The 15,458-nt window shown below is 38.2% G+C and overlaps 1 protein-coding gene across 2 annotated transcripts in view; it reads right to left on the bottom strand.

Annotated features, from left to right (window-relative positions):
* The window catches only part of Cps1 (carbamoyl-phosphate synthase 1), a 122,877-nt gene that overhangs the window by 85,094 nt on the left and 22,325 nt on the right, over positions 1-15,458 (bottom strand). For both annotated transcript variants that reach the window (NM_017072.2, XM_017596592.3), the window contains 4 exons: positions 8,473-8,582; positions 5,361-5,505; positions 4,373-4,462; positions 2,425-2,481 (listed from right to left, as the gene is read on the bottom strand). In NM_017072.2, the coding sequence (NP_058768.1) occupies positions 2,425-2,481; positions 4,373-4,462; positions 5,361-5,505; positions 8,473-8,582 (402 nt within the window). The remainder of the gene's footprint in view (positions 1-2,424; positions 2,482-4,372; positions 4,463-5,360; positions 5,506-8,472; positions 8,583-15,458) is intronic.

Here is a 15,458-nt window from a genome sequence, read left to right as displayed (position 1 = left end):
AGCAAAGGCCATTGTCTTGGATGAGCAACTTTAAATGGCATCAGAATTCAGGTCACCTGGTTCCAAACTGGTGTAGATTAGTCAGAGACCCAGAGACCTATATCCTTAGTTCATGGGACCTAAAACTATTGCACAGAGGAAGTAGACAAAACAATCTGTTGAAAAGAATATGTGAAATCTAAAAAAAAACTGCAAAGAAAGCAAAAGAACCCATATAGCTTGATAGTAAATTTGGGCCTCAAAAAGAGTAAAGAAAATGAAATTTCATATGTCAGAAATTTGTAGACATCACAATGAAAGTATTTCACTCTGGTAGACATGTTAATATGCAGGTATCCCAAACTGCCTGATCTATTGGGAGTGTTCAACCCTCTGTATTGTTTTCACAATAAGCCCTGCTAGACAGAATGTGGCAACATTGTCTTCTTTTATTAGCTGTAGTGTTTGCCAGGAAGTCTGCTTTGAACTGTCTTGAAAAATGGCATGCTATACCTAGTTATCAGGAGTATTATTGTACTGAAGGAAACAAAAGATTTATTTCCCTTTTAAACTGATTCCTGGGAGAAGTCACTATGTGAATGGGGATGGAAAATGCCAGCCCACCATGGAAGTAGGGTGGGTTTCAGGCTATTGTTAAAACCAGGGTGCTGAACCAAAGCCTGATTAAACAAAACCACCATTTGCTTCACACTGGAGTATGTGCTGGTTTCTGCCTGTGTTTAAAATCCAAATTACATGGTCCTGTATTTATTCATCCCAAATTTTGAAACTTGTTTTTCTCCTTTCTGTTAAGACGCGCTGTGTGAGATGCAATTTCAGTTTTCGATCTATGAGTAACAGAAGAAAAGCCAAAATACACATTTTTATCACGAGCCAGTATCAGCCATAAGTAGATATAACAGGTCGTGCCGCTAGGTGCCTATACTATTAATCCAGATTTTTATTTAAAAACCGAAGTCCGTATGACAAAAGCAGAGTTCATCTGAGACCAGCACATGACAGAGAAGGCACGGTGCAGACTTGGAAAGAGTTTTCACAAGTCATCGTGCCTGGCTACATTCTATCCAGCCTGCATACTTCACTTATACTCCTGGTCACAGAGGCTACATCATCCTTTATCATCCCCATACTCTGTTTGGCTAAGGAAACACAAGAATCCACCTCCAATGCACAATCTCTCACTAAAGTCTCTTCTCAGGAAAATCATAGACAAGATAATGTAAGCAGAATTATGGCAGCATGAGCTCTAACTGCCTTGTAGCCACTGATGCAGCCATGCTCTCCTGTCGCAAACCATCCCTCCTTTCTGTATGCACACACCCTGTGTCAATACACTTGCCTTTAATATCCTTGGGGTACTTGTTCCAGGAAGCCCCTTGAATACTCTAACCCCTGGCTCTCACATCCCTCCTATAAAATGGTATCATATGTCTGTCAAATCTCTATCTATCTATGTCTTTGAATCATATCTAGGTAGCTTACAGTAGTTACTATAATACGAGTACAATGTGAGGAGCCACTACCCTGTATTGGGGGGGGAGAAACAAAAAAATGTTTTAAAACATTTTAAGCACCTTCACAATAGTTTGTGCAAAACATATAGGGGCAGAGGACTAACATATTCTAACAAGGAATTCCCAACTGGTTTTCTGGAAGGATCTGTGTAAGTTTGGCTACAGAATGGCATTGTTTCCTTTTTAATGTATTAAAATCTGGTGAGAAAACTTAGTTGCCCTTGGGGAAATTGTTAAACACCGGTGAGGAAGTGTTTCTTTCCAGTCTGGCCTATGAAGATGCATGGAGCAGATATTAGCACAAGGAAGGAGGCAGGTGGTGATGATAATCTCAGATGGGAGGTCAGATGCTGTAGCCATCAGACAGGACAGCGATCATAGCTTCTTTTTGTTTATTAATACAGTCTTAGAAAATGCTCTGTAGGTGAGGTAGTCCACACTCCTGGTATAAAACAGACCACTAATTCTTCCAGGATACCCAAGTAAACAAGCGCACCAGTGCTGTGAAGTTTCTGATTTGCGTGCATCTGTTAAATGCGTTGTAAATACTTCTTCGATTTATTCCACTAGCTTAACCTCTCTCTCTCTCTCTCTCTCTCTCTCTCTCTCTCTCTCTCTCTCTCTCTCTCTCTCTCTCTCTCTCTCTCTCCCCCCCTCTCAGAGTTGACACCTTGCCTTGTTGTCAGATCAATACATAGTAGGCACTCAATACATTCCTGCCAGGTAAGTTGATCTCAGGCCCACCCAGATACAAACATCATAATCAACTATGCAGTCAGAAAAGTAAAGGACTGTGTTGTAGAACTGAACAGAGAGAGCTGACCAGATTTTCCTCGTGTGCTAGTGAGTCCTTCATGCTCTAGAGGGAAATGAGAAGAGACGTGGATTCAGCTAAAGATGATGATTATACCTTATCCCGAATTATTTTAGTCAGCATTCTTGTATCCACTCCATAAATTGCAGGGACCTGTAAGAAAAAAGTCGCAGTGACAGTGAAAGGAGAGGAGATTAGAGCCAGCATACTGTTTTCAAGTTGCACGCTTAGCCTCATCTATCTTCTTGAACAGTAAATAACTCCCCCATTCCTTCTCTGCCCTGACCCAGGGTGACAGTGTTGTCAGTTGCAGGGAGATTGCTACTCTACTTAAGCACAAAACTCCTACTGGGAAAAGCATCCTAGGAATAAAGAACAAGGAACTCCGTGTATTAATCCCTTACAGCAGCTTTTCTGCTTAACCTCAGATATTAAGTAAGTCACATTCTATACAAATATTCATTTTGAAATAATGAGATATGTGCACGTGCATATATATTTGAGAAATATGTTTATGGTTTTATGTAAAACATACATTTTATTTCATCTGCATTATAAAAAGTCAATCGGTGAACCTAATAAGAAATAATATGCAAATTTTTTGAGCCAAATATTCCTGGCACTCAGTAGGTACTCCACATATCTTTTCTGAAGGCTTGTGCTGTATTGTGGGTTTTTTTAATATTTGTTCATCTTATTCATCAATGAGGCAATACTCCACTGGTTTTCTTTTCTTTTTTTACTGGGTTGAATAAAGACAGACTCAGTATATATATATATATATATATATATATATATATATATATATATCGAAAGCACATTCTAACAAGCCATGAGGCAGTTTGAAACTGAAATTATTAATTCTAATATAAGAAAACAAGGTACACTAAATAACAGGGGGAGAGAGACAGAGAGAGAGAGAGAGAGAGAGAGAGAGAGAGAGAGAGAGAGAATATATCAGTGTGGGAGAGGCAAAAGAGGGAAGCAAAAAAGGAGCAAAACAGAGACAGAGAAAGGAGTAAAAGGAGAGAGATAAAGGAGAAGACAGAAACAAAGACAGGGAGTGAGATAGACACAGAGAGATGGAGAGAGGGACATCAAGTGCTAAAAAACCATTACAGAAACTAGCTGTCTGCCAAATAAAGATAACTGGTTTTAATGGTTGAGGTTCTTCAGTGGTGACCCAGGCCACAATGAAGTGCCATCCTACCTTTGTGTTTTAGGAAAACTAGGACCTAGGAACCAATAACCAAGATCTTCATTTTTATTTTTATTTTGTCACAAAGGGATAACATGGAAGCCAATAGGTAGACACTCATTGGAAAGCAGACCTTTCTGGGTACTTGACAGTATTGTAATTGATAGTATTCTACATTACAGGATCAGTCACAGTTAAACAAAAGCAGCTACAGCAACAGTAAAGATGAGACTAAACACAGCAGGTGTGTTAATATTAAGAATTCCTAACACTTAAGGTGAATACTCTGATAAGAAATTGACACTTAAACTGTGGAAAGGATGCAAGGTTCAACCTGTTTCCCACATTACTTCAAACGAAATGATAGCCACATAATTTGTCATAATATTTAAGGTACAAAATACTTGAGAATCTATATTATACTTGTAAAGAATTAAAGATGACAAAATAAAATAAACCCTATTGAATGGAATGATTATGTGCCCCGCGCACAGAGCTCACAGCAGACCTTTACTAGGACATAGACATGGAGCTAAATTGTCGATGAAAAAGTGGAGGTGAATGGTATTGCCCAAGAGAAGGCAAATTTCTAAAATGTTCGCTATTGCCTTTTCAAAATAAGACACGCTACCATTCGTGTGTGGGCGCCACCTAGTGGATGAACTGAAAATATCTAGGTCTATGTATTCAGAAAATGAATTCTGGAAAACTTGAATAGGATGCAGGTTTGTTGTTCGTTTTGGTGCTGTTGCTTAAAAAGAAAAGAGAAGAAAACCCCTATCTACAGCAGCGATATCCAGAAATCCGTAAGCTCCCAGGTACCCATAGATCTATTTGACAACTCACCTTCTCCTCCTGCAGCCACTGACCCAGACTCTTGGTGGCCAGCCAGTGGTTGTAGTCATGACTGTAATTCAGCACCAGCAGACCCGCCACCTAGGAAGACAGCCAGGCATTTGAAGGGTGATTCACCAAACAGTATGTGCTTCTTGCGACTCATCTTGAAGGTTAATTTTGCATATCTAAACTGTTTTTTTTAGCACTGATAAGACATTCAAATTTTGGAAGCATGTTATAAAAAAAGGTCGTCAACACTTGTATTTAAGTACACCATTGTTTCCTTGCTGGTACTTTTGGAAAGTGGGTTTACCTTGCAGGCAAATCCCCAAATGGAGAAACTGTCTCTTCTAGGCACGCTGTGCTTTTCAACCATTTATCAATGATGTTGTTCACGATTACTTATTTGATGCAGATAATTGATAAAATAATTTTCTTAATATACAACACAGAAAAGACTGAAAACATTGTGATAAATAGTTTAGTTGTGAGGACTAAACATGAGACGCAATGTCCTCTGAAACAGAATATAAAGAGAGTGAAGTAGCCATGTACGTTTTAAATCGTTTATATGCTCCATATTTCAAGATCCTATCCGAATATCCTTGACTATGTAATCTAAATGTGTTAACTTCCTATTCATCATATAAATTATCTTTTGCTAATACTTAAAAGGCAATAAATAACACACAGTTGATTATCAAACTTGTCTCGAAAGATGAGTCTTCATCTTCTCTTGCCTCATTATTTGAACTTGTAACAATATTTTATGTATTAAAATAAGTTTCCGCCAAGGCATTAAAATCCAAACTGTCCTAATAAATAAAACTTTAACTTGTCAAGTTAAAGATTGACATATGGTACTTGGGAAAAAGATTTAAAACATGGACTTAATACATAGTATTGTGAGAGAAGCTTCGCCTTTCTTATAGCCTTAAAAATCAGTCAATTACACATTTTCGGAGAGAGACTCTTAGCGCATCATAGCAGGTGCTACCTTGATTCCATCAGACTCCATGTACTTATTCAGTCCCAGTTCATCACGTGCCGTTGTATCAGGGGCCCCACCATTCCCAATGATAGGGTTGGCCATGGTGAGGATCTGCCCCTTGTAGGCAGGATCAGTAAGTGCTTCCGAGTACCTGGGTAGACAGGCCAGAGTATTATCATGAAAGCACATTTATAAGTGCAAACTTATTATCTATATACATATGCTGAGCCATTGAACCCTTCAATAAAAAATATGTTAGGGTTAAACTCCTAAAATCTGTCTCTGGACTTTAGCAATCCTAAAGAAATTTCATGAGAATGCCAAATTGTATCCATAATATAACTAATATGAACAGTAAAGCTCATTCTGATACGAAGGTAATTTTTAAGTTGTTATTGTTTCATTAAAAAGAACTTAATTTTCTCAAATAATATTTTAATTTTTGTATGCTGCTACCAATTTGATAATTGCAAATATCATAAAAACTTCTCTAGCCTACTCTATAGACATTGAGTCAAGATCTTATACTTCCTGTCGACGGCTGAACATTTCACAAACATACCAGCCATCAAAAAGGTGAAAATAACTTTTCAATATACGTTATGACCCTGAAGAATAGCCAACTAATAAAAGTGTGAGTACATATTCATATTAGAACTTAGTAAATAATTAAACTGTTATGTGTGATAGTAGTTAATGCGCATAAAAGAATAACTCAAGGATATTGGTTTTAAGTTATTTAGCTTGAGCATACAAAATGAAGCATACAACATTGCCAGCTATTACAAAGTGGAAAAATGTTGCTCACCTGAAGCATTACTGACTTAAAAATTAAAATTCAAAAAGGATATTTTAGAGTCCTAAAAATAGAACTGGAAGGGAATGCAGAATTTTAAAGTTGGAGAGATGGGAGGGGGGGCACATAATGCCAGGAGGGGAACATTTTACCACAAATTCTAGGAACTAGCAACACTTAACTCCATGCACTTGAAGACATTCTAACTGATTTCTTCTTTCCTGACCTCTTACATTTTGTCTTCCTGCAGACAGAGTTCAACCAAATCTTTCTTGTGGATTACGACTGAAAGTGAATTTAGGTGCTGAGCAGGATGGAATCGACAACCTTGAAACCAATCCAATCCAGCGCAGATAGCAGTCAACATAAATTCCTCAACCCCATCCAAACTAAGTCCTACCAGAGCTAGCTTCGTCAACAGAACACTTTGTCTTCCAGCTCCACCATCCCCAGGGGGATATGGCGCTCACAGCCTCTCCCAGCTTATTTCTCAGATGCCTCTCACCTGTCAACAACTGATAATTTTTAACCAAGGCTTCTACACAATATAGATGTGTTTCTTGAAGATGAAAAAATTTTTAATTATCAACCACCTTATTGAGTGAGCAGACAATGGTTGAAATCTACATATCTCAACAAAACATAAGGTCTGTGGACTGACCCAGTTCAAATGCCTTTCCACATCAAAAGAGGCTTTAAGCTAATTTTATCTTCCTAGACTTCTTTGTTTCTTTAAAGGACCTGACCTTTCCCTTAAACACGAGCTTATGGTACTCTCTAGTGGGTCCATAAATGTAGCATGTGCCGCAGCGCTGCAGTGTTGGAAGCAAATTAATCCATCAGGGTCCTGTTTGACTTTTGTGATGTGACAAGATTTATCACCTGTAATCCATCACCAGGAAGAAAACTCGAGTGCCCTCCATCATTCTGATCTATATTAAACAGTTGTTTGCTGGCAGGTATATTAACACAGCTAGTAATTAGTGCTGTCGAGAAGCTTAAGTAATTGCCAGGCAAAGCAAAACTGTGCAAGCAGATTTTATACACTGTAATTTAATGTCCTCACCACTGGGGCTGATTTTTTAAACGACCTAATATTCTTCATTTTACCCAGAGAGGTGAGGATTATAGAGAAGATGCACATTAATAACACGACAGGCTTGATTTATCAATATACTCAGTATCAGTTAACCCAATGTTCCTTTCTCCTTTCAAGGCTAATGTGAATTTCCCCAAAGTGTTCATCAACTATCTCGTGGAAGGGCAGTCGACTGACCCTCTAAAGGAAACCTTTTAAGATAATCAAGTCATATTTTTCCTAAGACGCACGTGGTTTAAGTCTCCAGCTGTCAATTATTTTGTAATATAGCCCCCTCACTTTTTAAATAGGAAAACTGAAACTCCAAAAGATTAAGCAATATCTCAGTATTGTCAGCAGTTACATCCCGAAACCAGAAATCCAGCCTAGTCCCCAGATGAACAAATGTTTGTGGTCTGGGTAAGAGACAGCCACCTGAACTATCTATGAATTCTCATACTCATTGTTACCCATTAGTAAAACTTAGATACTAAATTGTGTCAAAATTGATGACTTTTAAAAATGCTAGGCATGACAGCTCAGAGGTTAGGAGCACTTACTGCTCTGGTCAAGAATCTAAGTTCCGTTCCCAGCAGCCATGTTAAGCAACTCAGAATTGCCTGTAACTCCAACTCCAGAAGGATCCATTGCCTCTGGTTGCCATGGGTCACACACACACACACACAGAAACACACACACACAAACACACACACAAACACACAAACACACACATACACACACACACGCACACACAGACATAGAAACACACACATAATAAAGACAAATTTTTAAAAGAAAATTAAACATGTGTGCCACTTAGCTCCTTTATCTTACCAGTTCATTTTTTGTTCAAAGGCAAAATGATACAAACTGCTCAAGTGTCTCTTGCTGTGCAAAAAACGGGGCTTAACTTCACTGACAGAATGGCCCTATATTGTGATGTTCCACCTCCCCATGCTTCAAGTCTCACCTTCATCAGATCAACACTTCCCATACTGATGTCTTCCTAGGATTGGTTTTGTTTTGTCGGAGGGCCACCTAAGCTTCCATATTGTATTTCTTTTTCAGGAACAGGAAGCACGCATCTACACCTGCCGTGCAGGCTGGCTACAGTAGGTTATGCACAAAGCCCCACATAACTACAATATACAATTCAATGATGCGCTAATTTCAACCTGTTACCGTGACCCACGCATCCTTCCACGTAGAGGGATAATAAAGTGTTTGGGCAGGAGCATACTCACCCTCCTAAGCCAGTATTAAAAACCACTTCGCCAGCAACCGAGGAGGGATGGCCAAAGGAGTAGCCCTTCATCTTAGTTCCATCTTCCAGAACAATGTGTGCTGTCTGTGCCTAGAGAAGCAGTTACAAGAGTCTTAAGAGCAAAATACGAAACACCAGACACACAACGAAAAAAATCTGACAATAAAAATACCCAAGCATAAATAAACGCGCGGCAGATTTCCTGAAACCTTCCCACCCAGGTGTGGAGTTGTTCTGTGTTATCAGTGACTTTTCCGCAAGTGGGTGGTACTGTCGCTGGTAGGTGTTTTGTCTTGCTTTGCTTCGAAGGGTAACGGAAGCATGTCAACGGGTTGCCTATTCTAACTCTACTTGTAGAGTTGGTTACAGGCAAGAAATAGTTCAAGGTGGCTGCAAAGCTACAGTTGGTAACTTTCCCTTCTTAACATTCCCTAGCGTTGCTCCAGTATACCTTTAAGGGATCTTCGTGAGCTCACAAAGGCATCGGGAATTATACTGTACCGCTCATGTTCACCCAGAGGTTTAGAGCTAGAAGGAGTCCTCAAGATTACCTATTAAATTATGCTCCACGGACTTCTGGTATTTGATGGAGTTGTCCCCGGGGCTGCCCTCTCCATACGGTGGTACAGACATGGGAAAGCTGGAGTTGTATCACTCTGTTAATACTAATACAGCAGCAAGCAGTGTGGAATATTCTAAAAGCAGTATTGTATTTTGCCTTTTATTAGAGTTAATTATATCCATGTCTGGTTCTTGGGTTTTGGCTATGGGCATCCCAAATTCGATTACTTTGTTGTCTTAATCTTTGAACTAGCTTCTATAAAATTCTTGGCTAAAAGAAGGAACAATTAGAGAGACCTATCTAAGAGGCAAGCAAAGATCAGCCGTTCCTCGTAAGTACTATAATTCTATTCTTGAAACAATTTACATCTCAATTTCCATAGAGGTCAAGGGAGAAGAAAAAATGTGTTAAACCACAGCTCAGGGGGCAAAATCTGTAGGGGACACTGTAGCTCATTGTAATATGTGGTCATAAAATACTCCATAGCTACTGAGGAAATCAGAATGACAAATTGGTACTTGATTATACTAGATATAATCTGTTAGGATTAACGACAGTATTAGGTTATGCAGTTAAGTTTCTGTATCTTTTTAATAAATGCATACTGAGATACTAAATCATAGCATACTATATCTGAAATTTGCCTCAAATAATTATAAGTCAGAGAAGTTGATACGATTGTATATGAAACCAGTTTGGCCACACACTGAAGTTGTTGGAGAAAGGCTACTGTGAGGTTAAATGAGGTCATAAGAGGGAGAAATGCACCAATTCTCTACTTTCTGACTCTTAACCATTTTAGGGCTGGGGTCATAGTGTCTAATCTCTCTGTATCTTGCTGTCCCACTAACAAACACACACACACACACATATATTTAAAACCATTTAATATTGAGTCTAATGAACTTTGCTTCTATATGCCTCTAGCTTGGTAGCACTCTCAGCTTTTCAAGTGTTAAAAATGCAGAAGATTGTTACTTTTCAATAATAATGTCTGCAGAAGTACGATGCTTCCTTTACACCCAAGGTACTCAAATCTCTTGCCATTAGAATGATTGTTCTTACATGTAAAATGATATTTTGATTGCCTTTCGTCAAACACTACATTCCTAAATCTCAATTATGTATGATTGTGTATATACAGTATACTTATACATAGGACTATTTTAGTATTTCCTGTTTGAATCACATCCTTTAGAATGGGTAATTTATTCATTTTGTTTTAAATTAAAAATATAACACATGGATTTCACATTCATTTCTTGAGAAAGACAAAAGAAGTTCTCTTCTACTCATTGGAAAGATGTTGGTATGTGGAAATGTGTGTAGAGGGGAGTGGGAGTCACAAGCTCAATGGTCCCTTTGATTAGTTATACTTTGTTTTTCTGGACACTATGTTAAGAAAAGTTTGAAATTTTTTCCATCACAAAAATAACCCCAGTGATTGGCATCGTCTGATATCGGTGGTGATGAGATTCCTGTCAGGGACTGGCGTAGTACACATCTAACCTCACTCGGTGCCTAGAAAAATCAGCTCTGCTTGTCACATCTAATAACACCTTATCGTTAGCCCATAATTCATTTTGATTTTTCAGTTACTTTTGTGTAATTACAATTCAAGACAGAGGTTAATGATTTTAGGAAGTTTGAGGGCTAACGTTCATTGTATTTCCAAAGAGTGGAAAAAGACATTCCACAGAGATGGGTCTCAACAGGGGTGTGTTTATTGGCAAAACTCCCCAGATAACTGGGACGTGTTTCACTAGATGAAATCCTTTGGTCCGAGTAATGAAAATTTACTGTCACAAAAAATTTTCTGCTAGAAATGTTATTTTCTGATGGTGAGGAAATCGTGTGTAACTGACATGCCTCCAGAAAATGGAAGAAAGAGAGTATGGTCTTAAATAATATGTAACTTAAAATAATTGTACTTAGGCAAGCTTGGCTGTGAACTCCAAATCCAACTATTATCTGTATTCCAATTTATCAGACTTACCCTGAGCTTGTCTGCCTAAAATGTCACCTTTGTTTACGTTTTCCTCTTCCCTCCTCTGACCTACTCCCAACTAGAGCTTTCTGATTATTGTCTGATCTCTGGGTTAGATGACACTATTTTAAAGAAAAGTAAGAATTCACATCAGCAAATTCATCTCTTATTACCTTTTCCTACAATTCCATTCGGTAATTTTTTCTCTCTCTCTGTTCTCTTCATGAAACTAGTTTCCTACGCTGCTTTCCTTTTTCTGAGATACATTTGAAGAGACATTTACTGCTGTCTGAAATAGTCCCAGAGAATGTGTTCAATATGTCTTTTGCTCCCTTAATTATATTTTTTTGTGTTTTTTGGCAGTTTTTATAGATCTTCCAATTCTCGTTCCCACTACTCATTACATTGTTACAAGACTTCTGTTTATTGCCTGTAGTACACTTTATATTCCTCTTAACTATACTAGCCTCCGATGACTAAAATGATGAGTGCCAATTGACTTCTCTATGAATTGATGAGGAACTCTGAGCAAGGAGCTATTATTTAGAGTCCTCTCTCCTGGATAACAGTCTCCCCCGAATGCTGTTTCCTTCTAGAGACTCCATAAGAATTCACCTTTCACCATCATAAGATATTTTTGGAGCCTCCATTCTGTCAAACCTAGGATAACCTAGGAATTAGATTTCTATTATTAACTTATAATTTAAATGCCCACTGCCGGGGCAGGTTAGTCCCTTAAAAGCTGAAAATATGGAGAAAGTCTTAATTAAAAGAAGCGTGTATACTTGCAGAATGTCATGAAAGGTTAAGAGAAATCAAGGACCTTTTTAATGATATGGTCCCTTTGTGCTTAATAAAAAAAGTATATGCTGATAGGACAATTAAAACAGTCTTGTCGCAAACATCACTGAGCCTCTCCCACATGCTAAGCACTTGTGCCTCTGGAGAAGCATACTGAGTGTCCCTAGACTATCCGTGCAGTAAAAGAACTAGATAGTTTCCTAAATTGTAAAACGAAGAAAACCTTGAGAAACGTAAGGTGAAAGTGTGACTGAAATGCCTGGGAATATAAAGTTGCCTAAAATAGCATTCTTTTCTAGTCCTGCTGTGACTTGATGTCCCAGGGCAGGGTGGTACCCAAGGGAAGTGTCCCTTTCTCTGAAGAGAAGGGGAGGGAGAAATGGGGACAGGGATTTGCAAGGGTGGAATTGGAAGAAGGGAGAGCTATGATAGGGATATAAAGTAAATGAATTAAATGAATAAATAAGATAATGAAAAAATAGCATCCTTTTCTTTGGCAGATTCTTTTCATAAAAGAATTCATGTATTCCTCCCCATGCTTAAGATTAAAGCCAACTTCAACAAAGAATGTTTAGCAAATTTTGTGTTTTAAGTTCCAAATATGAAGAGTCCTTCAAGTGCTGTGCTTGAATGTGACATTTCCTGTAGGTCTCCCCTGGTCCCTGTTTTTAAGACTACAGCTTTCCTCTCAAACCTCCAGGACCTTGGCCAGGACTTTTGTCATACTTTCTCTCACTTTCCAAAAGCCCATGCATGAAGTAACTCCTTTGCTATCTTATCTTATCCCGCTAGGAAGCAAGCTTCATTTGAGCAAAGTGTAACATCTGTTTTACTCCCTCGTGTGTCCCCAGATCATCTATTTTATTACTGAAAATATTATATTTTTTCATATGATAGTCTTCATTTTGAGCATTTCACATTCTTAATTTGTCCAATTTTTGACTGAAGTCTTTCAAAGGGAAATAAATATCTAATGCTATAAGTTCTCCAGAAGTGGTTATTGTTGCTAGTATTTCAAACTCAAAGATATTAAACTTCTTAGAGTTGCAAGTCTCTGCCTTCATCATCTTCTCATAGCATTCCAGAAGGAGCCACTTTTGATTAGCATCTGGTCCTATAGGCTCAATAATAAAGTTATTTAAATAGTACACCAATTAGAAACAGCTCCATCTTAGCCCCTAATATACAAAAATTAATAATGATGATGAAAAGCAAATGAATAGTCACCCATTTGCTTCTTTATTTAACTCTACATTACATAAAATCATGCTGCTACCCAAGAGAAAAGACTTTCCATTTGCTATTGTGTCCCATCAGAAAAGCTACCGTCGATGTCTCCCTGCTTCTTCCTATCCTCAGCAGTACAGTTGGGGCTTTCTTAATGAAGAACACTAGTCTTCATATTAATCAGTTTGCATGTAGGTTCCTTTTCTTAGGACATTTTCTACATGCAATACATCAGTTCTTACTCTTTACGAGTAAATACCTTGCTTGTGTCCCACTTACATCCTGGTTTTCTTTCCTAGTGTACAGGCTAGGCCTTCAATGATTGGACAAGTCAGAATTAATGCTGATTGCCTTGTGATCCGGTTCCTAGCATTCTCTCAGTGTGTGTTGATGATGGTGATATGCATATGTACGTGTGTGTGTGTGTGTGTGTGTGTGTGTGTGCGTGTGTGTTATAAGTTATGACTGTTTAATGTATGCTCTCTACCTCCTAGTGACCTTAACAGAAAACCTCAAGCCTAACCCAACACTGTAACCCTTCAGAAAGAGCTGGCTGTGATCACATAAAGTTGCAGTCAGTCAACCTTAGGGATGCATAGAAACTGGAGTTTCATGTTACAATGTTTGAACACTACCAGATGAGATTGTGAAGTGGTTTTGATGCCCACTGGATTCTGGTCATCTTATCCATCTTTACCTTACCTGAATGAGGACACACATGCTACTTAGGCCAATACTAAAGGAAGGAAGGGAGAGGAGAATCGAATGAGACTGGTGATAACTCTTGGCTGCAAGCAGCACCAGCTTCACACACCATTCTGTGGTGTAGGTAAAGCTGTCAGAAAGTTCTAGAAGACTTCTCAATCTTATTTTCATATTTTTCTGTGACTTGAGTCCACTGGAAATATTAATAACTACCTATGCCACCTAGGAATCAAATCCTCCATCATTAGCAAAAAGGAATAAAATTAGATTCGGTATACATAACCCAAACTCTTTTATTTACTTTTTATGTGAAATGCTTGCCAGCATCTAATTATTAAACATTCATATGTAATGGGAGGGTTGGCAGTAGCCAGGACACAAGAAATAGGCTAATGAGGTTGAACAAGATACTATAGAGAACGATTCTTTGTCTTAATTCACTAAAAAGGTCTCCTACTTGAAATATTGTGTTTCAATACCAAATTTCTAAATACCAAATAATTGGTTCATTTTTCTCATTCCATTTAAAATTGAATATATGTTGCTCTATCTTTATTGTTGTCAAGGTTTATGGAGAATGCTGATACATCCTTGCCACTGATAAATATTGCCATAATTAAGTTTTTAAAATATTTACTGAAAGAAACATAAACTTGAAATTTTCTCTAATGTGACTCCATTTAGCGAGATGCCTCTTAAACACTTGTGAAAGGGAAGGATCACCATTTACTAAGATTGTCTTTTAAAGGTAACTGAACTATCACTGTTATTAGATGCCTACCTTTGACACAGACTGAATGAGAAACTAGAAGAATATAAACCTACTGAATGTAATTGTCTGTCTTAACCAAAGACTATGTGCAGTCGCACAAACAAATTGGCTAGAGAAAAAGAAGTGTCTTCTGTTCAGGTCAAGGTACAAAAATTCAAATAGTCATGAAGTCCTGTTGGAATGACTATGCCTGAGAGAATTTTGTGTCACTCAGAACTCCATCTTGATGGCTCCTGAGACAGCCTCTCTACAGTGGTGGTTAACACGAATGTGCAAGGGACATTTCTATAGCTGGTGGATTTCCTCATCTAATCCTCAGAGAAAAACAATGAGGTTGGTGGCATTAAAATCTCTGTTTTACACTTCAGTTGACAGAGCCTACGGAAAACAGAGATCGTCACAGGAGTAATTGAAGCAACAGTCTTTTCTGGTGGTTGTCAGGTTTTTTGTTTTTTCTTATCCCAGTCTGTCTTACTTATTATATCCTTCTCCTTTCTGCTTTACAGTTTTAAAGAAGAGATTAGAAGTAAGATGGAAAGATCTCCCATGCTCATGGATTGGCAGGATTAATGTAGTAAAAATGGCCATTTTACCAAAAGTGATCTACAGATTCAATGCAATCCCCATCAAAATTCCAACCCAACTCTTCATAGAGTTAGACAGGACAATTTGCAAATTCATCTGGAATAACAAAAAACCCAGGATAGCTGAAACTATCCAAAACAATAAAAGGACTTCCAGGGGAATCACTATCCCTGAACTCAAGCAGTATTACAGAGCAATAGTGATTAAAAACTGTATGGTATTGGTACAGAAACAGACAGATAGACCAGTGGAATAGAATTGAAGACCCAGAAATGAACCCACACACCTACGGTCACTTAATTTTTGACAAAGGAGCCAAAACCATCC

Source organism: Rattus norvegicus, chromosome 9 (assembly GCF_036323735.1).
Source record: "Rattus norvegicus strain BN/NHsdMcwi chromosome 9, GRCr8, whole genome shotgun sequence".
In the NCBI taxonomy this organism is placed as follows: Eukaryota; Metazoa; Chordata; class Mammalia; order Rodentia; family Muridae; genus Rattus; species Rattus norvegicus.
This window is presented reverse-complemented; position numbering and strand designations above follow the sequence as displayed.